General features: G+C 42.4%; 1 protein-coding gene across 1 annotated transcript; it reads right to left on the reverse strand.

Moving 5' to 3' along the window:
* Positions 1 to 17833: 17833 nt before the first annotated feature.
* Positions 17834 to 20472, reverse strand: LOC135970474 (endogenous retrovirus group K member 7 Env polyprotein-like). Its single transcript, XM_065543118.2, is given in 2 exon segments — positions 17834 to 19606; positions 19609 to 20472. Coding segments are annotated over 2 exon segments (1485 nt in total). The 5' UTR covers positions 20153 to 20472; the 3' UTR covers positions 17834 to 18665.
* Between the last annotated feature and the right edge of the window lie 2492 nt (positions 20473 to 22964).

The raw sequence follows: 22964 nt of genomic DNA on the forward strand, positions 1-22964 counted from the left end.
AGGGGTTGAATTGCCTCTAGCTGAGAACCACAGTACTACAGGTTTTTGGAAAGTAAAAGAGAATATGAGGGTTAGCAAAGTGTTTGGTACATCACGGGTGTCCGGTGAATGCTAGTTCCCTTTTCTTGCATTCTGTCATCATCCGCATCACCATTTGTTCACCCTCAACATCTCCAGAACACGAGTTTCTTAATCTCTCCTGGGGCCCCTTTCTGGGGACTCTTGCCCAAATGCCCTCTCAGGAAGCAAGCTGTAATACTTTAATACTTAAGGAAATGACACTGTAAAACCTTGTTACCACATTCTGTGGTCTTCAGAAACCTTCAACAGCCCCACCCACTCTGACACATGTTTTTACTACTGCCCCGATTCTACCCCCAAATCCATCTCCAGCTCTTATCTAATTTTTAGGTTAAAAATTATTTTTTTTAACTGGTGATGAGATAACAATGAGCTGGCATCAATACTTTATAAATATCATTAGAAACAAAGGCACACAATATACAGGTAACACACTAAGAAACCAAAATGAATAGTTACTATGTAAGCATATGAATTCTTTTTTTTTTTTTTTTTTGAGACGGAGTCTCGCTCTGTCGCCCAGGCTGGAGTGCAGTGGCCTGATCTCAGCTCACTGCAAGCTCCGCTTCCCGGGTTTACGCCATTCTCCTGCCTCAGCCTCCCGAGTAGCTGGGACTACAGGCGCCCGCCACCTCGCCCGGCTAGTTTTTTGTATTTTTAGTAGAGACGGGGTTTCACCATGTTAGCCAGGATGGTCTCGATCTCCTGACCTTGTGATCCGCCCGTCTCGGCCTCCCAAAGTGCTGGGATTACAGGCTTGAGCCACCGCGCCCGGCCAATGAATTCTTACTGTAAAACAAAGGGTATCTGAGACAGGTTGCAATTAATTTAGAAGTTTATTTTGCCAAGTTTAAGGACATGCCCAGAAGAAAAAAACACGGAATCACAAGAAACAGTATGTGGTCTGTGACTTTCTCCAAAGATGAATTTGAGGGTTTCAATATTTAGAAGAAAAGCAGACTGGAGGGGAAAGAGGAAGAGTATGATAATCCACATGTTGTAAGGGAAAAGGAGCAGGTAGGGGAATAGTCAATTAAGTATTGTCTTGCTCTCAGTAAATAGGCACTTTATGTAAGATAAGGTAGAAACAGAATAACCTGTGGAGTTTTCTTTCTTTCTTTCTTCTCTCTCTCTCTCTCTCTCTCTCTCTCTCTCTCTCTCTCTCTCTTTCTTTCTTTCTTTCTTTCTTTCTTTCTTGCCAGAGTCTTACTCTGTCGCCCAGGAGGGAGTGCAGAGGTGTGACGTCAGTTCACAGCAACCTCCGCCTCAAGCAATTCTCCTGCCTCCTCCTCCCAAGTAGCTGGAATTACAAGCATCTGCCACCACGCCCTGCTAATTTGTTTTTCTTTTGTATTTTTAGTGGAGCTGAGGTTTTGCCATGTTGGACAGGCTGGTCTTGAACTCCTGACCTCAAGTGATCCACTCACCTTGGCCTCCCAAAGCGCTGGGATTACGGGTATGAGCCACCACACCTGGCCACCTGTGGAGATTTTTAATCTTTTATCTGTAGCTATCTGCTTAGGATCGAAAGGAAAGTCAGTTTCTTGTATGACTCAGTTTTCAGTTTAATTTTTTTTTCTTTTGGCATAGTGAATTGGAGTCCTGAGTTTTTATTTTCCTTTCACATTATTACTACGGAGGAGGCACTAGACTCACATTATTTCTAATTTTCAACAACCCCAGAAGATAAGTATTATCATCCTCATTTGCACATGAAGAACTTAGCTTCAGAGAAGTTAAAACGATTTGTCCAAAGCTACATGGTTAATAAGTGGTGGAGTCAGAATACGAAACCAAGTCTGCCTGACACTAAAGACTTAGGTTTTCTACAATACCAAAGGAGCTTCACAAACAGTGTGCAGGCAGCACCTTCATGCCTTGTATGAGTTATCACCACACAGAACTAATGAGTGGCTCTCAGGCCTAGCAATAGCCAGGTAGGGCCAGTTGCCCCTGGCTGTAAGAAGCCTCATTTGTTTACAACTTTACTTGTGTGGTTTTCTCTGTGCCACAGTTTAAAAATGATCAGGAAGTCCTACACAGTGCACATGCTACTTCCCTGAATTGTCTCGGGATCCAAATACCACTACTAGACATTTTACTGAGACAAAAGAACCAGACAATATCTTTTTGATGACTTATTAAAGGAGATAGACACAGAGTTAGGTAGGGCATTTCCAAGGACACTAAATCAAAACAGAAATGAGTTTCTTTTTCTCATCACAGCTGGGAAAGGGAAAGCACAAAATACAAGGAGATATTTCTAAAACAAAATGGTTATGAATAGAGGGGCACACTATTTATTAAAACTGAAATATGCCAGTCAGAAAGGAAAATTTTTGGGCGGGGCCCAGTGGCTCATACCTGTAATCCCAGGACTGTGGGAGGCCTAGGTGGGCAGATCACTTGAAGTCAGGAGTTCAAGAGTAGCCTGGCCAATATTGTGAAACCCTGTCTCTATAAAAAACAAAAATTACCTGGGCATGGTGGCGCATGCCTTTAGTCCCAGCTAATTGGGAGGCTGAGGCACAAGAATCACTTGAACCCGGGAGGCAGAAGTCGCAGTGAGCTGAGATCATGTCACTGCACTCCAGCCTGGACAACAGAGCAAGACTTTTCTCTAAGGAAAAAAAGAAAGGAGAATTATTTGAAAGGGATGATTTGATATAAAATGTGTATTCTGGTAATGGGAAAAGTATGAATAACTCAAAAATCATGATAATCATAATAAAGATGCTTGGAGACAGACCCAGATCAAGAGCCTCATTGCGTCTCTTATCAGCTGTGCAATCTTGGATATATTATTTATCTTTTTTTTTTTTTCAGAGTCTTGCTCTGTCACCCAGGATGGAGTGCAGTGGCATGATCTCAGCTCACTGCAACCTCTGCTTCCTAGGTTCAAGCGATTCTCTAGCCTCTGTCTCCCAAGTAGCTGGGATTAGAGGCACGCACCACCACGCCCGGCTACTTTTGTATTTTTAGTAGAGAAGGGGTTTCACCATGTTGGCCAGGCTGGCCTTGAACTCCTGACCTCAGTAATCCACCCACCTCGGCCTCCCAGAGTGCTAGGATTACAGGTGTGAGCCACTGCGCCTGGCCTATTCATCCTTTTTAAACTCTGTCGTCTCATCTGTGAAATAGAGATTACATTAGTACTCACCGTATAATGTTGTGAAGATTAAATGAGAAAATCCATAAATAATGCTAAACATAGAACCTGCCATATAAATTTAGTCTTTATCATTATTATCATTAAAAGTCTGGAAGAGTCTAGTCTCTGCTTCAAGTTGGGACTAGTGTTTATAGACCCACTTTGGGAAGGCAGATAAATGCTATAAATTCAAACTGTTCCAATTTTACATACTCTCAGATTCCAGCCGCTTGATTCAGAATGTACTCCTTTCTTTTTGTTTTGCTTGGTTGAATTTTGTTTCTCTTCCTCTTGATATCCTGACCACAGGCTCAGTGAATCCCTGTGGTTGTTTTTATCAATCCTCTCTACAGTTTCCTCCTTATAGCCACTTCCCCATAAGCTGAGACAGCCAGGCACTACAATCAGCTGCCAACCCCAAAGGAGGGGGAAACCTGGCAGAGAATGCAACCACCAGGAAAACAAACAGAAAGAATGATTGACTGATGGAGGCTCTGGTTGGAGAGGCCTCAGCCGGGTCTAAGCATCAGCCACACCTCCTCGGGGAATTCAGGTCTTTGTGTTAAAGCATCATCATCTCTAACAACCCGTTAGAAATGCAAATACCCCGCTGAGGGTGTTAGCTCACGCCTGTAATCCCAGCACTTTGCGAGGCCGAGGTGGGTGGGTCACTTCAGCCAGGGAGGAGGGAGAGAGTAACCTTTCTGAGTTTTATGGCTTGTTTTGGGGAAGACGGATTTTGGTTTCTGACTTGCTTCAGGGGAGAAGGAAGGGTAAAAGACAGGAGGGCAAGAGAATGTCAGAGAGACCTTGCTTCGGAGGCCTTCCAATCTCCTTTACTTCAAAGCACTCAGCAGGCCAAAGTGCCATACGCTGGGGTATTGTTTCTGTGCCCCAACTGGTGACACTGGGTAAAATTGGAAATGACTCAATGCTTATCATCATTAGGAACACGGTGATTAGAACCAGGAAGAACTTGTAAACAGCATCCGATTATTGGTGAGAGAACAGACAAATAGATTAATGGAACAGAATAGAGAGCCCCCAGATAGGCTCACATGAATATAGTCAACTCATCGTTGACAAAGAAGCAAATGCAAAGCAACAGAGAAAAGTCATTAAAGACCCTCATTTCAGAGGAGTACTTCCCCACACCCAGGAGGAAGGAATGGTACACAGGCCAAGAAGAATCTGAACACACAGGCCTTGCTAAGTTTTCCCCATCAGTCTGTTAGCATCAGACTATACCCTTTGTCCAATCACATTTCTACAGGGCTAGGCATTCCTCATTGAACCTAAGCAGAGGACAAAGAGATAGCTTACTGTGAGCGCCACCCTAAAAAGGTGCTAGCCAGGAAGGAAGACATATGCCATCATGCCATCCCCTGGAGAGAAAGCAGAAGGGTTGAGAACCAGAGATGTCCATTAATCATGTATCCAAAGCAGAAGGACTGATGTGTGAGGAGGAGTCAGAAGCAGATGGGAGGGTGCTGGGTCCAGGGCCAGTTTGAAACAAATCTTGTCAGCCAGGCGTGGTGGCTCATGCCTGTTATCCCAACACTTTGGGAGGCTGAGGCAGCCAGATCACTTGAAGTCAGGAGTTCGAGACCAGCCTGACCAGCATGGTAAAACTCCATCTCTACTAAAAAGATAAAAATTAGCCAGCTGTGATGTCGCACACTCATAATCCCAGCTACTTGGGAGGCTGAGGCAGGAGAATTGCTTGAACCGAGGAGGTGGAGGTTGCTGTGAGCCAAGATCATGCCACTGCACTCCAGCCTGGGTGGCAGAGCAAGACTTTGTCTCAAAAAAAGAAAAAGAAAAAGAAAAAAGAAACAAATCTTGCCACCATCAAGTTCCCATCATCCATTTCTCCTTGTGCATTTATTGGCAGACTGATAAGGCAGGACAGATCCTAAAAGTGATTGGAATGTAAATAAAGGAGATCTCTGCCTCTACTAAATAAATATACAATAAAAGTTAAAAGGAGATCTCCTCTGACCAAGGTATTTGAGTAACGTTGCAAATACGAAGGTAAGTATTGCTGCTGGTTGAGTAGTCTTATGGAAAAGGCCTTCAATCGGGTCTCAGTTTATTGTTCTAGAAACTGGGAAAAGTATTTTGTACAAGAGGACAGTGGAAGTTCCTGCTCAGCACCTGTTCTTTCCTGTGACCTCCAGTCTCAGTAGAGGCCCTAGGAGAAGAGTTTACTCTGACCGGAGCAGAAGGGCAGGCTGCAGTTAACTTGCGCCCTGGAAGAATTACAGAAGTAAAACGAGGTCTTCAGGAATCACTGGAGGGAAATGATACCGAGAGTGACAATAGAAACAAATTCTGAGCAGGAAAGCAATAACTCATGGGGATCAACTAGTGACTGATTTACTCAATCCATATCCAGTGCTCTAACCCAATGTTGACTCTGCTAGGTAAGAAAGATGGGGTGGGGATGGATGGGAGGAAAAGATGAAGAAATGAGAAGAACAGTGGTCTCTGTCCTGAGGAACCCTCATTACAATGGGAAAGACGGGATACATGCAGGAGACAGATATGAAAACAATACTAACCTATCCTGTGCTTTACCTGAATTAGAGCAGAAAGGAGTAGAATTAAAAATTGAGGCTGGGCACGATGCCTCACCCCTGTAATCCCAGCACTTTGGGAGGCCGAGGCAGGTGGATCACCTCAGGTCAGGAGTTCAAGACAAGCCTGGCCAACATGATGAAACCCCATCTCTACTAAAAATACAAAAAATTAGCCGGGCGTTGTGGCACGTGCCTGTAATCCCAGCTACTCAGAAGGCTGAGACAGGAGAATTGCTTGAACCCGGGAGGCGGAGGTTGTAGTGAGCCAAGATCACACCACTGCACTCCCGCCTGGGCAACAAAGTGAGTGATTCAGTCTCAAAATAAATAAATAAATAAAAATTGAGGAAAAGCGTGAGTGTTAGAAGAAATAATTGATTATAGAGCCAAAATATCTAATCAGAAAGATTGCGATTTCAGACATATCTGCATACTCTCTCTTCCTTACCTCTTCCTCCTGTAGCCCAGTATCATCCTGCATTGACAGCCAAGAGCCAAGGGCCCCAGAGCTGATCAGATTTCACTAGCAGTCACAGCACACAATTTGGATGAGTGGCAGTATGCTTTCCTCTAGAATGTGAGGGTGGAAGCCCCAGGAATAGAGCTTGGAGAGATAGTCCTGGCAGTAGGTCTCCCCTACTTGGCCTCCCCTAGGCTTTTCAAACCACCCAGCATGATCAGCCCCTGTCCCCTGTACAACAGCTGAGAACATGGTCAGAAAAGAGCCCTCCATTTTGGAGGGTAGTTCTGAATATGAAGAAGTAATAACAAAAATGTATGAAGAATGTAGTAGCTCAGAGAAACAGGCTTGTACCATGAAGGGTTAGGACAGTCATAAAATGGAAATCATGTTTAAATGAGAAACAACATGGCCTCAAGGAAAACAAACGCCAGTATCAGGCTTTGGTGAAAAGTTAGAACAAGGAGAGATTGTAAACTAACCAGAGGTGCGAAGAGCAAATAGCAGAGCCTGCCTACATAGCACAACTCCTGCCTGCATGGCCATCAGGACACATTTGGGGCCAACCTCAAGGACACTTTTGATAACTTTTAAAACACACCATTTTACTTTCTGCTTTTTAGATTATCAAGTCATGTGAGAAACAGATAACTTCATCTAATTTCTGTGCTTAAACTCATTATGCTCTGCCATTCTGATGATTTTTCATTTTGGACTTGGCTATTTTGATTTATGGTATAAAAACAGCTGTGAAAACCAGCCTCATTAAAATGTTTTAATTAGAAACACTCCCCCCAAAAAATCTGTATTAATTAGAAACACCTGAAAAAACAGATAATACACAAAGTGGTAACTTTTCTTGAACCCATTGGAGTGCTGAGGTAGTGAGGCAACCAAGTACCCTGAAATCTAAGAAAAGACAGGTGTTTCTAAAGAGGGCTAGGATATGAGCACAGGCTCACCTGTAAGACAGCGTGGAAGGAAGATAGGACTGCTATTCAAATGGGTTAGAGGAATTCAGCTAAAATTTTTAATAAATCGCTGAAAGCCAGATGTGGCCAAGAACTCAGAACTCACGATACAACGGGCATTCCCACCCATTTGAAGCATCTTCATGGCCCTCCACCAGAGCTCATGAAAAGCTTGTGACCAGGGAATACATACCTAGGTAATGGAGCAGCCATCATTCTGGGAAAGGCATGAAGCCCACCTGAATCCTTTTTTTCTAAGGAACAAATGTCTTAAATCACTAGAAGAAGGGCCCAGGGCACAGGAAAAGAGCCCATTATACCTGGAGGAAAGGAACAGGAAAAAAAAAAAAAAATCTCTCTACCTTTGGGGAAGGGGCTGGAAACCATCCCCAGCCTAGATGATTACAGGTCTTTTACCATTGAGTGAGATCTAGGATCACTGAAAAAGCCCTATCCTCAAGATCCAGGGACAGAAGGCCCGACTAAAACTGAGGTGGGACTAGAACAGCTGTCACAGACCCACATGTTCTTCTTAGCCACTGCCCTGAAAAAACCAATGAGAACAGCGGGTATTGCAGCAAAGAAAGAGTTTAATCATCACAGGGCCAGCCATGTGAAGAGAGCAGGGAGCAATTTCTCAAACCCGTCTCCCCCACAATTCAGAGACTAGGGTTTTTCAAGAGTACTTTGGTGGGCAGGAGGCTTGGAAACTGGAACAATTGATTGGCTGGGGATGAAATTACAGGAGGCGTCTAAAGCTGTCTTCGCGCAGCCAAGTCAGTTCCCAGGAGTGGGTGGATCTCAGGACCTAGTGGCGTCTCTTGGTCTACTGAAATGCTGAATCTGAAAAATATCTCGAAGACTCGAAGACTCGTTCTTCAGGTTTCACAATAGTGATGTTATCTATAGGAGTAGTTGGGGAAGTTATAAATTTTGCGACCCCCGGTTACGTGACTCTGGAGCAGTAAGCAACATGCTACCATAAGGACACACGGAAAGCAAGGAAGTGAGGAAGACGCACTAAGCAATGGCAGGTCATTGTTTAACTGAGTCTATTATTCAGCAGAGTTAAAGTCCCTACCATATTTTAACCTTGCCTTATGAATGCAGTTTCAATCTTGAACAGGAGGGAGTTCAGTTTCCCTTGCCCCAAAGTTTAACTATAAATTTCTCTCATAGCTATTTTGATCTCCATGCTAGAATAAGCAAAATACATACATATATATATACATATATATATGTATATATATATGGGTTAGAAGCAGGATGGAGTCAGTCATGTTAGATTTCTCTATTTATTTATTTTTTATTTTTATTTATTTATTTATTTATTGAGATGGAGTCTTGCTCTGTCATCCAGGCTAGAGTGCAGTGGTGGGAACTCGGCTCACTGCAAGCTTTGCCTCCCTGGTTCAAGCAATTCTCTGCCTGCCTCAGCCTCCCGAGTAACTGGGATTACAGGCGCCTGCCACCATGCCCAGCTAATTTTGTATTTTTAGTAGAGACTGGATTTCACCATCTTGGCCAGGCTAGTCTCGAACTCCTGACCTCAAGTAGATCCACCGGCCTCAGCTTCCCAAAGTGCTAGGATTACAAATATGAGCCACCACGCCCGGCCAGATTTCTTTCCTTATTTATACATATATTCTGCAAAGGCAGCTTCACAACGGAGAAATCTCTGCCCTACCTCCCAGGCTAGCAAGTACTGAGTAAGAAGCAAAAGTACTCTGCCACTGAAGAGAGAATCTCTGAGGTGCAGGCACATACTTTAGGAAGGCTTAAAGTTGGGGTAGTGCAGGAAAATTGAGAAAATACCCTCCAGGAATACCAGCATCTCTTGGTCTACTGAAATGCTGCCTCCACCCAAGCACAAGACAACACTAGAAGAATTTGAAGGTAACTATGGCAACAACAAAACCCGAACCCAGCTCAACTCTTGACTAGATTGGCCCACACTAAGAGCTTACCAGAATAAGAGGGGTGCTCATTTCCAACCATAAATACAATTTACCTCAGTCCCTACTGTCCTACACATAATATCCAGAATTCAATAAAAACAATGAGCCAACACAGAAAAGCAAGGTTTAAAAATCCTATCAACAGACAATGCAAGCAATAGAAAATGCCTCAAAGATGATTCAGATGTTGGTACTATCAAATAGGGAAATTTTAAAATCAAACCATTAATTATAACCATATTTAACATGTTAAAGGCTCTAGTGGAAAAGGTAGACAATATACATAAACAGATGGCGAATTTCAGCAGAAAGATAGAAACTATAGGAAGAGTCAAACGGAAATGTTAGAAAATTTTAAAACAGAGTAAAAGAGAAGAGTGTATTTCACAGGGTCATCAGTAAATGCCATACAGCTGAGAAAAATATCAGTACTTTGAAAATGGGCTCATAGAAATTACCCAAACTGAAATTCAAAGAGTAAAAAAAAAGAAAATAGAACAGAACACCCAAGAACTGTGGGACAATATAAACTGGCCTAACATATATGTAATTGAAATCCCAAATAAGAGAGAAAGAATGAGAGAGAAGAAACATTTAAAGAGAAAATGCCCAACAATTTTTCAAAAATAATGGAAGTTATCAAACCACAGATCCAAGAAGGACAGAGAAGCATAGGCAGACTAAAATACACACACACACACACACACACACACTCTCTCTCTCTCTCTTTCTCTCTCTCTCTCCTAAATATATCATATTTAAACTGCTGAAAACCAAAGATAAATAAAGCATTATTAAAATACCCATAGATCTTCATTTTATTTTATTTTATTTTATTTTACTTTATTTTATTTTATTTTATTTTTTGAGACAGGGTTTTGTTCTTGTTGCCCAGGCTGGAGTGCAATGGCGCAGTCTCAGCTCACCACAACCTCTGCCTCCTGGGTTCAAGCAATTCTCCTGCCAAGTAGCTGGGATTACAGGCATGTGCCATCATGCCCGGCTAATTTTGTATTTTTAATAGAGATGGGGTTTGGAACTCCCGACCTCAGGTGATCCACCCCCCTCGGCCTCCCAAAGTGCTGGGATTACAGGCATGAGCCACCGCGCCCGGCCAGATCTTTATTTTAAAATTTTTAATTGGAAAGCTAGGATGCCAGTGCCACCACTCTAGCCAGCCACAAAGAAATGCAGAAATATCAAAATATCTAAATCTTTCTCTTGGCCAACTCAACTGGCTGGAAGATTTTAAAAGAAAAGTTTTCTAAGATACAAAGATGAGCAAAAGAAGAGTAGTCAAGCCTAGTTTCTTTTTTTTTTTTGAGACAGAGTCTCGCTCTGCCACCCAGGCTGGAGTACAGTGGCGCGATCTCAACTCACTGCAAGCTCTGCCTCCTAGGTTTAGGCCATTCTCCTGCCTCAGCCTCCTGAGTAGCTGGGACTACAGACACCCACCTCTGTGCCCGGCTAGTTTTTTTGTATTTTTTAGTAGAGACGGGGTTTCACCGTGTTAGCCAGGATGGTCTCGATCTCCTGACCTCATGATCCGCCCGTCTCGGCCTCCCAAAGTGCTGGGATTACAGGCTTGAGCCACCACGCACGGCCGCCAAGCCTAGTTTCTAATGCACAATAATACTTTGCTTCCAAAATAAATGGGAACCCAGATCTTGTTTTCTGATCTTCCCTTTGAGACCAAAACTTCAGGCCATCTCCTCATCTGCAGTCTTCCTTATCTCTTCCTTGACAGAAGTCATTTTTCTTTCTGAATCTCAAAGTTTTCTTCCCTGAGTTGTCCTAAATGTTGTACTGGGCCCTATCACTGGAAATGCCTTTTTTACTCTAAGCCCAGGGAGAAGTCAGAATTCTCTCACTTCTCTAAGAAGTGATTTATGAACTCCACAGGCAGCATGCAGTCTTTTAGGATGTACCCTTGCTGTTTGCAGGGACAAAATACTCTGAACTCATTCACCATCTGTTTCATCACGACTTACCAGGGTTCCCCTCCTGGTGTCCCTCTGATGACTCGTGTTACTCTCCCTGAACACTATCTTCACCTGCCCATTAAATATTGGTGTTTGTTCAACTTTCTGTCCTCTACGTAATTCTCTATCAATAATTTTCTAAGTGAGAAGAGACTTCCTCAAGGGGTGCCTCAGAGTTGGAGAGGGAAGGAGAGAGGTAGAGGTGTAATTTTAAAAGCTTTTTTTTTTTTTGAGACGGAGTCTCTCTCTGTCGCCCAGGCTGGAGTGCAGTAGCCGGATCTCAGCTCACTGCAAGCTCCGCCTCCCGGGTTTACGCCATTCTCCTGCCTCAGCCTCCTGAGTAGCTGGGACTACAGGCGCCCGCCACCTCGCCCGGCTAGTTTTTTGTATTTTTAGTAGAGACGGGGTTTCACCATGTTAGCCAGGATGGTCTCGATCTCCTGACCTTGTGATCCGCCCGTCTCGGCCTCCCAAAGTGCTGGGATTACAGGCTTGAGCCACCGCGCCTGGCAATTTTAAAAGCTTTGTTAGCATTATAATACAATTTAATACTTGTAAAGTTGACAAACTAGATATGAAAATTAAGATAAAACTAAAGAAAGTATGTTTATGTTCAAAAAGGTTGAAAATGAACTTTAAAGGGCTAAGAAACATGGTCCTGCCGGGCGCGGTGGCTCAAGCCTGTAATCCCAGCACTTTGGGAGGCCGAGACGGGTGGATCACGAGGTCAGGAGACCGAGACCATCCTGGCAACACCGTGAAACCCCATCTCTACTAAAAAAATACAAAAAACTAGCCGGGCGAGGTGGCGGGCGTCTGTAGTCCCAGCTGCTCGGGAGGCTGAGGCAGGAGAATGGCGTAAACCTGGGAGGCGGAGCTTGCAGTGAGCTGCGATCCGGCCACTGCACTCCAGCCCGGGCTACAGAGCAAGACTCCGTCTCAAAAAAAAAAAAAAAAGAAAAAAAGAAACATGGTCCTGTATATGTCTCACTACTTCTAAATGATTTTATCTACATTCTTGGCTTCTTCTACACCAGTGGTTCTCAACAGAGATGATTTTGGCCCCCGCTCCCGGGGGACATTTGCCAATGTTTGGAGACACTTTTGGCTATTACAAGTGGAGAGGGTTGCCCCTGGCATCTATTGAGTGGAGGCCAAGAAAGCTACTAAATGTCCTCCAGTGGAGAGCACCCCACAACAAAGAATTATCTGGCCCCATGTGTCAATAGTGCTGAGAATGAGAGCCTTGCTTTACTCCCTATATGCTGATGACTCCTCAGTCTTTATCTCTGGCCAACACTTTTCTACTTAACTCTAGAAAAAATATATTTATTTTATATATATTTATATATATTTATCATATATAATATATACAATATGATGATAGCTACCTATTAGGCATTTCCATTTCAAAACATTTATTTTTGGCTGGGTGCAGTGGCTCATGCCTGTAATCCCAGAACTATGGGAGGTCAAGGATGTCAGGAGTTTGAGATCAGCCTGGCCAACTTGGCAAAACCCCATCTCTACTAAAAACACAAAAATTAGCCAGGCGTGGTGGCATGTAGTCCCAGCAACTCAGGAGGCTGAGGCAGGAGAATCACTTCAACCTGGGAGACGGAGGGTGCAGTGAACCGAGATCATGCCACTGCACTCCAGCCTGGGCAACAGAGAGAGACTCTGTCTGAAAAGTAAAACACACACACACATTTTTTTTTCTAAAACAAAATTCACTTATTTCTCCAAAATTTACTCTTCTTTCTCTAAGATCTACTAAGACAAAATCTTTCAAATTAATGTATTTACCATTCCCATCCAATCAATAAAGTTCTTGCACATTTCTTTTCCTCTTGCCAATTATTAGCAGTAGAAAATCTTTAAGCAGGTCATTTAATTTCCCCATGCCTTGGTTTTCTCAACCGTAAAATAGTAAAAATAATAGTACAACTGCCTCCTAGTTATAAACAACAGAAGTTTCTTTCTTTTTTTTTTTTTTTTTTTGAGACGGAGTCTTGCTCTGTGGTCCAGGCTGGAGTGCAGTGGCCGGATCTCAGCTCACTGCAAGCTCCGCCTCCCAGGTTCACGCCCTTCTCCTGCCTCAGCCCCCCGAGTAGCTGGGACTACAGGCGCCCGCCACCTCGCCCGGCTAGTTTTTTGTATTTTTTTTTTTTTTTTTTTTTTAGTAGAGACGGGGTTTCACCATGTTAGCTAGGATGGTCTCGATCTCCTGACCTCGTGATCCACCCGTTTCAGCCTCCCAAAGTGCTGGGATTACAGGCTTGAGCCACCGCGCCTGGCCCCAGGAGTTTATTTCTTATAGCTCTAGAATCTGGGAAGTGCAAGATCAAGGCGCCAGTACACTCTCTGGTGAGGGGTTGCTCTCTGCTTCTTAGATGGTAGCTTCTGTGTGTCCTCAAATGGCAGAAGGGCTGAAACAAGTCCTTAACTAGTCATCCTGCCTCAGTCTTGCTCCATTCCAATTCATCTTTCACAGGGTTTTCAAAAAGATTTATCAATTGTTTGTTCATCAAAAGATGTCATTTAGTGGTCACTTGCACCCTGCTAAACTTCTGCCACTATCACAATGAAGATGACAGCAGAGTAGAGTTGTACCGTGGTGAGAACTGAACTTCCATTATTTGTGCTGAAATGGCTCAAGAAATTTTCAGCCCTCTTCTGCAAAAATTTTCTTTCAAAGAGGTAAAAGATAATTGATTTACCTATGGAAATTGACCTGACTTTCACATTATTGGCAGTGATTTTGATAGCATGCAACAAAGTAAAAGAGGAGTTTCACAACACTTCTACTTTCAATCCTCTTCCTTTGACACTAACTGCTTTCCTTATTAATATTACAGTTGTACGTGAGTTGGCTTATGAGCCTTCTGAAAGTGATGTGGCAGAAACTACCACTGAGATGGGGAAAAGGTATTTAGAGTTCTATTTACAGGTTAGAGATTGTAATGTCTAAAAGGTTTTCTGTAGAATGTGTTATTAACTTGTTTTAGAAGAGTCATGCTTCAATGACCTTCATAATTGTATTCATTTATCTCCCAAATATACATTATGGATTTTGTCAAATAATACAAAATATATTTTTGGTATAATCATTATTGAAGTATATTTTTTTAAAAATTTTCCAGCCTGAGCAACATGGTGAAATTCCATCTCTACTAAATAAAAATTTAAAAAATTAGTCAGGCATGCTGGTGCGTGCCTGTAGTCCCATCTACTCCGGAGGCTGAGGCATGAGAATCACTTGAGCTTGGGAGGTAGAGGTTACAGTGAGCCAAGCTTGCGCCACTGCACTCCAGCCTGGGCAACAGAGCAAGACTTTGCCTCAAAAAAAAAACAAACAAAAAAAACAACTAAGACATCATTTAAAGAGTTGGTAGGCAAGCCACAGAATAGGAGAAATATTTGTAATAGGTATATTTGACAAGAGACATATCTAAAATACATAAAAAAAAAACATTAAAAATCAATGAGAAGAAGATAAGCTAATTCATAAGTGTGCAAAAGACTTAAACAGAAACATCACAAAAAAGGATATCCAAATGAACAAATAAGCACATAAAAAGATAGTAAGTCACTACGTATCAGAGAAACGCACACTAAAAACGCAGTATCACTACATACCCACCTGGTTGGCTAAAGTTTAAAAGATTAACAAGACCATGATATATCTCAATTAAAAACAAACAAGAAAATCTCAAATTGCCTAACAGGTCAGATCACCATCCTGCTCAAAATTCTTCAATGATTTTCCATTGCTTTCAAGATGATGTTAAACCCTTCAAAGTGACATTCAAACACTTCAGGATGGCACATAGCATCTGAGAGTGTATCTAAATATCACAGCTGCCCCACGGCACAGGATGCTATGTGCCATCCTGAAGATTCCAGCACCTAGGGTCTTGAGGTATATCGTGGTCTTGTCAGATTCTGCCCAATCCTATTCCGAACTTCCCCAAACTTGCCATGCTGTTGCCATGTTTGAGCCCATGCTGCTTTCTGTGAACAAAGCTATCTTGCCAACGCATACTTATCCTTCAAGATGAAACTCCTTCTCCATAAAGCCTTCCATGAGTTACACATAGCTAAACTGTTGTTCACAAGAGGAAGGGTCGTCTACGAGTCGCTGACTCTCTGGGATCTGCCCTCCCTTCACAAAGACATGCCTCATTTATGAACACATGAAGCACAGTGTGCCATATTTTGGGTACCTTGACCTGGAGAGAATGTTGGATATGGATTTGTTTTGTTCCTTCAGGGCTTAGAAATGTAAACTGTTTGCTGTTCTCTACTGCCCTCTGTTGAAACGAACGTGGACAATGTGCATCTCTTCTGCAGGACAAAGGAACCCAGTTTTCAAGGAGATTAAAGAGAGATCTGAATGGTTTAACATAAGAAACAGCCAGCTAACGGTCTAGGGGAGTGAGAGTAATAGTCCAGAGCAGGCCCAGGCCGGGCACAGTGGCTCACACCTGTAATGCTAGCACTTTAGGAGGCCGAGGCCAGGGTGGGGGCTGGGGAGGGGATCACCTGAGGTCAGGAGTGGGAGACCAGCCTGGCCAACATGGCAAAACCCTATCCCTACTAAAAGTACAAAAATGGCCGGGCGCGGTGGCTCAAGCCTGTAATCCCAGTACTTTGGGAGGCCGAGGCGGGTGGATCACGAAGTCAGGAGATCGAGACCATCCTGGCTAACATGGTGAAACCCCGTCTCTACTAAAAATACAAAAAACTAACCGGGCGTGGTGGCGGGCGCCTGTAGTCCCAGCTACTCGGAGGCTGAGGCAGGAGAATGGCGTAAACCCGGGAGGCGGAGCTTGCAGTGAGCCGAGATCGCGCCACTGCACTCCAGCCTGGGTGACACAGCGAGACTCCGTCTCAAAAAAAAAAAAAAAAAAAAAAAAAAGTACAAAAATTAGACGGGCATGGTGGTGGGTGCCTGTAGTCCCAGCTACTCAGGAGGCGGAGGCAGAAGAATTGCTTGAACCTGGGAGGTGGGGGTTGCAGTGAGCCGAAATCACACTACTGCACTCCAGCTTGGGTGACAAGAGCGAGACTCCATCTCAAAAAAAAAAAAAAAAAAAAAACAAAAAAAGTACAGAGCAAGGAGAACCCAGGCACACTTAACTTAAGCCACTTGGTCTGCTCTTCTGATTGAATGTCTCTTGACCTCAGCATGACTTCAGGCAGTGGTACTCGGAAAGAAAGGCTTGTTTCATTTATCCACACTCTGGCTTTAGACACTTAGTGAAGAGGGTGGCATTCGAAGTTGTAGTAGAAAACTAGGAGTTAGATTCTAACACATAGGGTCTGCAACTCAAATGGCTTGGAACCTTCCCGTCAGCCTGTTTTGCCCTTTAACTGTATCGAGTGCATGTGTCTCCAGCAAGGGTAAAGATTCAGGTGGGTGGGAACTTGGTCCTAAGCCAAACACGCTAAAGAATGCTGGAAAATGGTCCTGGGGAAGGTTGAGGCTGTTCTGCTTAGTAGCAAGTAAATACTCGACAAGAACATTTGAAGAACTGTGACTGAGGCTCTAACCAATTCCAACTTGCCTCCTTGTCACTGGAAATAGACCTGCTGCAAGGCATCAGCAAATAAGGAGTCATCTCTTTGGCTTCCAGTGAATTTTCTAAAAGCACAATTCAACTCCAGTCTGTGTCTCTAGTTCTAGCCCAGATTTCTCCTTCCAGTTACCCAGCTGATATTGACCACTCCTCTGCTATGTCCACAGGCACCTCAAACTCAGAATATCCAAACCTGAACTTACTATCTCTCCCCAACCCCTTCCAGCTAAGCTTCTTTCCATCGTATTCCCCACCTCAGGGAATGGCACCTCCTGAGCCAGGAATCTGGATGTCATTGTGATTCCCACCTTCTCTGTCATAACCCACATCCAATTGTGCTGATTCTCCTTGCTAAATATCTCAACCCTACCACCATTACCTTAGTCTGAGGCCGTCTTCATCTGCCACTGTGCAGAGACCAACTCATCTTTCTGCTCCCAGTCTTACTCCTCCAACCTATTTACAAGCAGCAACCAGAGTAATTTTGTCAAAGTACAAATTATATTATGTCACTTTCCTGCTTCAAATAATTCAGTGGCTCCCCACATGAAGGGGTGGCCTGCCCCTCCACACCTGTGGGCGTTTCTTCTTGAGAGACTTGAGAAAAGAAATGAGACACAGAGACAAAGTATAGAGAAAGAAAAAGTGGGCCCAGGGGACTGGCGCTCAGCTTACAGAGGACCCACGCTGGCACCGGTCTCTGAGTTCCCTTAGTATTTATTGATAATTATCTTTACCATCTTAAAGATAAGAGAGTGGCAGGACAATAGGATCATCGGCCCAAAATCCATTAAACCTTAAGTCACCACAGCACATGTCTCTTGCAAGGACAAGGTTGGGGGTAGGGTCACAGATTAACAGCATCTCAAATACAGAACCAAATGGAGTCTCTTATGTCTACTTCTTTCTATATAGACACAGTAACAGGCTGATCTCTCTTTCTTTTCCCCACATTTCCCCCTTTTCTTTTCAACAAAACCACCATTGTCATCATGACTCGTTCTCGATGGTCGCTGTCTCTTTGGAACTGTTGGGTATACCTGCAGACAGAACAGGCACACAAGGATTAATATGAAATTTACAACAGCAGTACTTTAGATGGTCTTAACCAAAGTGACAGGGTTAAGATTTGCGAGGCCATTAGCAACTCCTGCAATTGCCTCAGTTTCTGGTATCAACACAGAGATCACATACTTCACAAAGTAATAAAATATCACAAAGCAAGTGGAGGCAGGATGAGATCACAGGATGGCGTTAAAATTAAGATTGCTAATGAAATTTTGGGCATGCATTGTCATTGATAACATCTTACCAGGAAACAGGGTTTGAGAGCAGACAACACGTCTGACCAAAATTTATTAGGTGGGAATTTCCTAATAAGCCTGGGAGTGCTACAGGAGGCCGGGGCTTATTTCATCCCTTTGGCTTCAACTGTAAAAGGTGGCACACTTCCAAGGGGGTCGTTTATAGACCTACCCTCAGAGCGCATTCTCTTTCTCAGGGATATTCCTTGCTGAGTAAAAGAATTCAGCGATATTTCTCCTATTTGCATTTAAAAAGAGAAGAAATATGGCTCTGTTCCATCCGGCTCACCGGCGGCCAGTTCAAGGTTGCCTCCCTTGTTCCCTGAACATCGCTGTTACCCAGTTCTTTTTTCAGGATGCCCAGATTTCATATTGTTTAAACACACATGCTCTACAAACAATTTGTGCAGTTAAGGCAATCATCACAGGGTCCTGAGGTGACATATATCCTCCTCAGCTTACATAGAAGATGATGGAATTAAGAGATTAAAGACATAGGAAATTACAAACGTATTAATTTTGGAGAACTAATAAATATCCATGAAATCTTCACATTTTATGTTTTTCTGCCATGGCTTCAGCTGGTCCCTGCATTCAAGGTCCCTGACTTCCTGCAACATTCTTTCTCCCTTTTTCTCTATATAAATGTGCCATGGCGATGAAGGCTTGTTCATTCTCTCGATTCTGACGCAGGATTCTTCGACTGGTCCGGCACACTAAAAACAAGCCGATAAAACAGAGACACATAATTCCAAAATTTACTGCAGTAGAGTTCCCAATAGACTTAATCCAAGTCGTGGGGTTTAATCCATAAAGATGTTTTGCCACTTGATCTAACACCTCAGCTCCAGGCACAATATTTAAGTGACTTTGAGAGGCTTCAAACATTTGTTCTTTTAATTTAGAAATGTCTAAAGTGAGATTATCTTCTCTTCCCTGTAGATGGCGTCTAACCATGTCCCAGTGATGTTTAGACTCATTATAAACTTGGGGTGTAATACGAAAATCTGACGTATTCCAGTCACACTGTAACTGGAAACAATGTTCCAAGCTCATGAGTCTATCTCCCATCCAAATGACAGTTTGTCTAAGATCATTAATTTGATTTGCCAATTTTTGATTGATACCAGATTGTGAATTCCACAACCTTGTGGAATTCTTTTGCCAATTGTCCACAAAGCTTACTGTCTGAACAGAAGAGTGCAATGCAACTCCTGCCACAGTGGCTGTAGCTGTGACTGCAATTAATCCCATAATCACTGCAATTAAAGTAAAAATGAATCTTTTGGATCTATTTAAAATACCTTTTAATACTTCAGTCAAAATATGGATGGATGGTGAGGCCTCCCATGGTCGGTCCATGGACACAGGGATCCACACGCCTTCTCTTGCTCTCACTAGCAGAATACGGTGCTGCCAATCAAAAGTCGAATCAATGCAAGTAAACAATCTGCAATTTTCACAAGTTATGGTTTGGGAGTCTGGTTTAATAACTATATTTCCTGTGACTAACATATAAGGTGACTTTACACAACTTGTAAAGGAACTGTTAGACTGGAATTTAGGTTGATAGAGTAAAATGGCTTATAATCTCTTGTTTCTATAGTTTGATTTCCAGACCAAATTCTAAGGTGGTATGAAGCTACAGTAAGCCTCCATAATTCTGGATGTTCAGGACCAAAAACAGGACTTATTATTTTTGGTCTTGGAGTAGAGATTCCCTTTTCTCCCCATATCCAAGGGTAGAAAGACTGTAATTTTTTGTGCTTACCTTTGTCTAAATTTTCTGTTAAGTCACTATCAACAGTTGGACTCACTAGTGCACTGGGACAGAATTGAGTTTGTCCTGTGCAATTGTGGTAGAATTGACCTCGAGGTGCCCAATCTATAACAGTTCCGAATGTATTGTTTTGTAATATCACCGCACTATCGGCCACACATGCTTCCCAAACTAAATCTTTTGATTCTTTGGAAATCTCTTTGGGGAAAGTTTTCCCTTTTGGCCTAAATTTTAATGATCTTTGATAAGAAAAGTCTTGTAAATAGTTTACCTGTGGTTTGAGTGACATTCCGCTTACCATGTGATAGTAAATCTACTGGTGGGACTGACAGTAGGTACTTCTACCAACCAATTTTGGATAGCAGGCATTAAACATCCTGGTGCTCTCCCTAGGCAAATAGGAGGATAACGATACCCAATGGAAATATTTATCATCAATCCTTCTTCCTCCGGTTTGGCAGGGCAACGATCATCTGTGGGACCAGGTACCCACACACTATTATTAACATATACTTCAATAGGATTATCCATCCATGTGACTGCCCGAATTAAGGGCGAGAAAGGCACATAGGCCCAGTAGGTATAATTAGCTGCAGCTGCAGCTGCTCCTGCAGGCATGGGGAGACTTACCACCTTGATACAATCATTAAAGCTGCAAGTAGCATTTTTTCTGGGGTTTGTGTCACCTTTGTGCTAGCTAGGCTTTTTCCAGCTAACGGTGTCAGCTTCTTTAACTGTGTCCAGGTTGGCAGCTCTGCCTTCTTGGTGCATGGTGACTTCATCTGTTCTTCTGATATCACCACTCGGTTCATCATGTGAGTCAATGGTGCTCGATTGTGGTGTTTCCGTCTCCATGGAGGCGCTTTTCTTTGCATCTCCGATGGGTTCATTGTAGAACTTTAAATGTTTAGTGGGTATCCAAACAGGAAGCTGATTTTCTCCTGGTGAAACACAAGCAAAACCTCTTCCACAGGTTATCACCTTCCCTATTTCCCATGTCTTATTTTTGTTTTCTTTCCACCAAATCAGTTTTCCTTCATGTGGACTGTTCTTTTTACCGGTAAGATGTTGTTCTGCAGAAGTAGTAGTCTGATTTCTATAAATGTTTAAAAAATTTAAAGTATAGAATGCTAGATTAAGCTGCATCTGAGGAGTGGTACACTCCTTACTGTCTCCCCCTTCTTTTGTTTAACTAACTGAGTTTTGAGTGTTCTATTAGTTCTTTCAACTATGGCCTGTCCTTGGGAATTATAAGGAATTCCTGTTGTATGTGTAATATTCCACTGATTTAAGAATTTTTGGAAAGCTTTACTACAATAACCTGGTCCATTGTCAGTTTTAATTTTTTCTGGAACTCCCATTACAGCAAAACAAGATAATAAATGTTTTTTAACATGGGAAGTACTTTCTCCTGTCTGGCAGGTTGCCCATATGAAATGTGAATAAGTATCAACTGTTACATGAACATATGATAATTTTCCGAATGAAGGTACATGGGTAACATCCATTTGCCATAATGCATTAGGACACAGACCTCTGGGATTAACTCCTGCCTCTTGAGTGGGCAGGTGTAGTACTTGACACTGGGCGCAGTGTTGTACAATATCTTTTGCCTGTTTCCATGTGACATCAAATTTGTTTTTTAACCCTGCTGCATTTACTTGAGTCAAAAAAGCATGAAGTTCTTGTGCTTTTATGAATGCAGAGGATACCAGTAAGTCAGCTTGTTCATTTGCTTTAGTTAAAGGTCCTGGTAAATTAGTGTGTGCTTGAATATGAGTGATATAAAATGCAAAATTCCTTTTTCTTACAGTTTGTTGTAATAAACTGAACAGCTGGTTTAACTGATCATCCATGCTATATTTAATTAGAGCTGTCTCAACATCCCTTGTAGCCTGTACTACATAAGCAGAATCTGATTATCTGATTATTTATTAACAGGTTGATTAAAATCTTGTAACACTGTAATGACTGCAACCAACTCTGCCCAATATCGATTGATATTGAGTTTTGATTACTCGCACTTTTGGCCCTGTGTGAGCCGCTTTTCCATTGCTGAAACCATCAGTAAATACTGTCAGAGCATTTTCTAAAGGTTCATGTCTGGTAATTTTAGGTAAAATCCAAGTAGTCAATTTTAAAAACTGGAAGATTTTTGTTTTTGGGTAATGATTATCAATAATTCCCACAAAATCAGCAATGCCAATCTGCCATGCACCAGAATTGATAAAGGCTTGTTTAACTTGTTCCTTGGTTAAAGGAACAACTATTTTGTCTGGATCATTACCACACAATTTTATTTTTCGTAATCTTGCCTGACCAATTAATGTAGCTATTTGATCCAAGTACAATGTAAAAGTTTTAATTGTACTGTGAGGAAGGAATGACCACTCCACAAGATCAGTATTTTGAATAATGATGCCTGTTGGAGAATGTGCAGTAGCAAAAATTAAAAGTTGGAGTGGGGCTAAGGGATCTATTCTACTTATTTGCGCAGACTTAATTTTTTCTTCCACTAATTTAATTTCTTTTGTTGCCTCTGGGGTTAATATTCTTTTACTATTTAAGTCTGGATCTCCTCTTAGGACAGAGAACAAATTTGACATGGCATAAGTGGGAATGCCTAGAGTTGGACGAATCCAATTAATATCGCCTAACAATTTTTGAAAGTCATTTAATGTTTTTAATGTGTCTTTTCTTATTTTTATTTTTTGTGGCTTAATTTTTCTGTTTTCTATTTGCATCCCTAAATAATGAAAAGGAGCAGAGGTTTGGATCTTATCAGATGCTATTTTTAGTCCTGCGTTGGCAACCTCTGCTTGCAGAAATGTGTAACAGTCAATTAATTTGTCACTTGTTTCTGCAGCACATAAAATATCATCAATATAGTGAATGATATAACAATCTGAAAATTTGTCTCTAACTGGTTGAAGGACTTGACCTAAGAAAGTTTGACAAATAGTTGGACTATTAAGCATTCCCTGAGGTAGTACTTTCCACTGCAACCTGGTGGCTGGTTCTTTATTATTTATGGCTGGTATAGTAAAGGCAAATTTTTCACAATCTTGCTCTGCCAGAGGAATGGTAAAAAAGCAATCCTTTAGATCAATTAT

Source organism: Macaca fascicularis, chromosome 1 (assembly GCF_037993035.2).
Source record: "Macaca fascicularis isolate 582-1 chromosome 1, T2T-MFA8v1.1".
NCBI classification, from domain to species: Eukaryota; Metazoa; Chordata; class Mammalia; order Primates; family Cercopithecidae; genus Macaca; species Macaca fascicularis.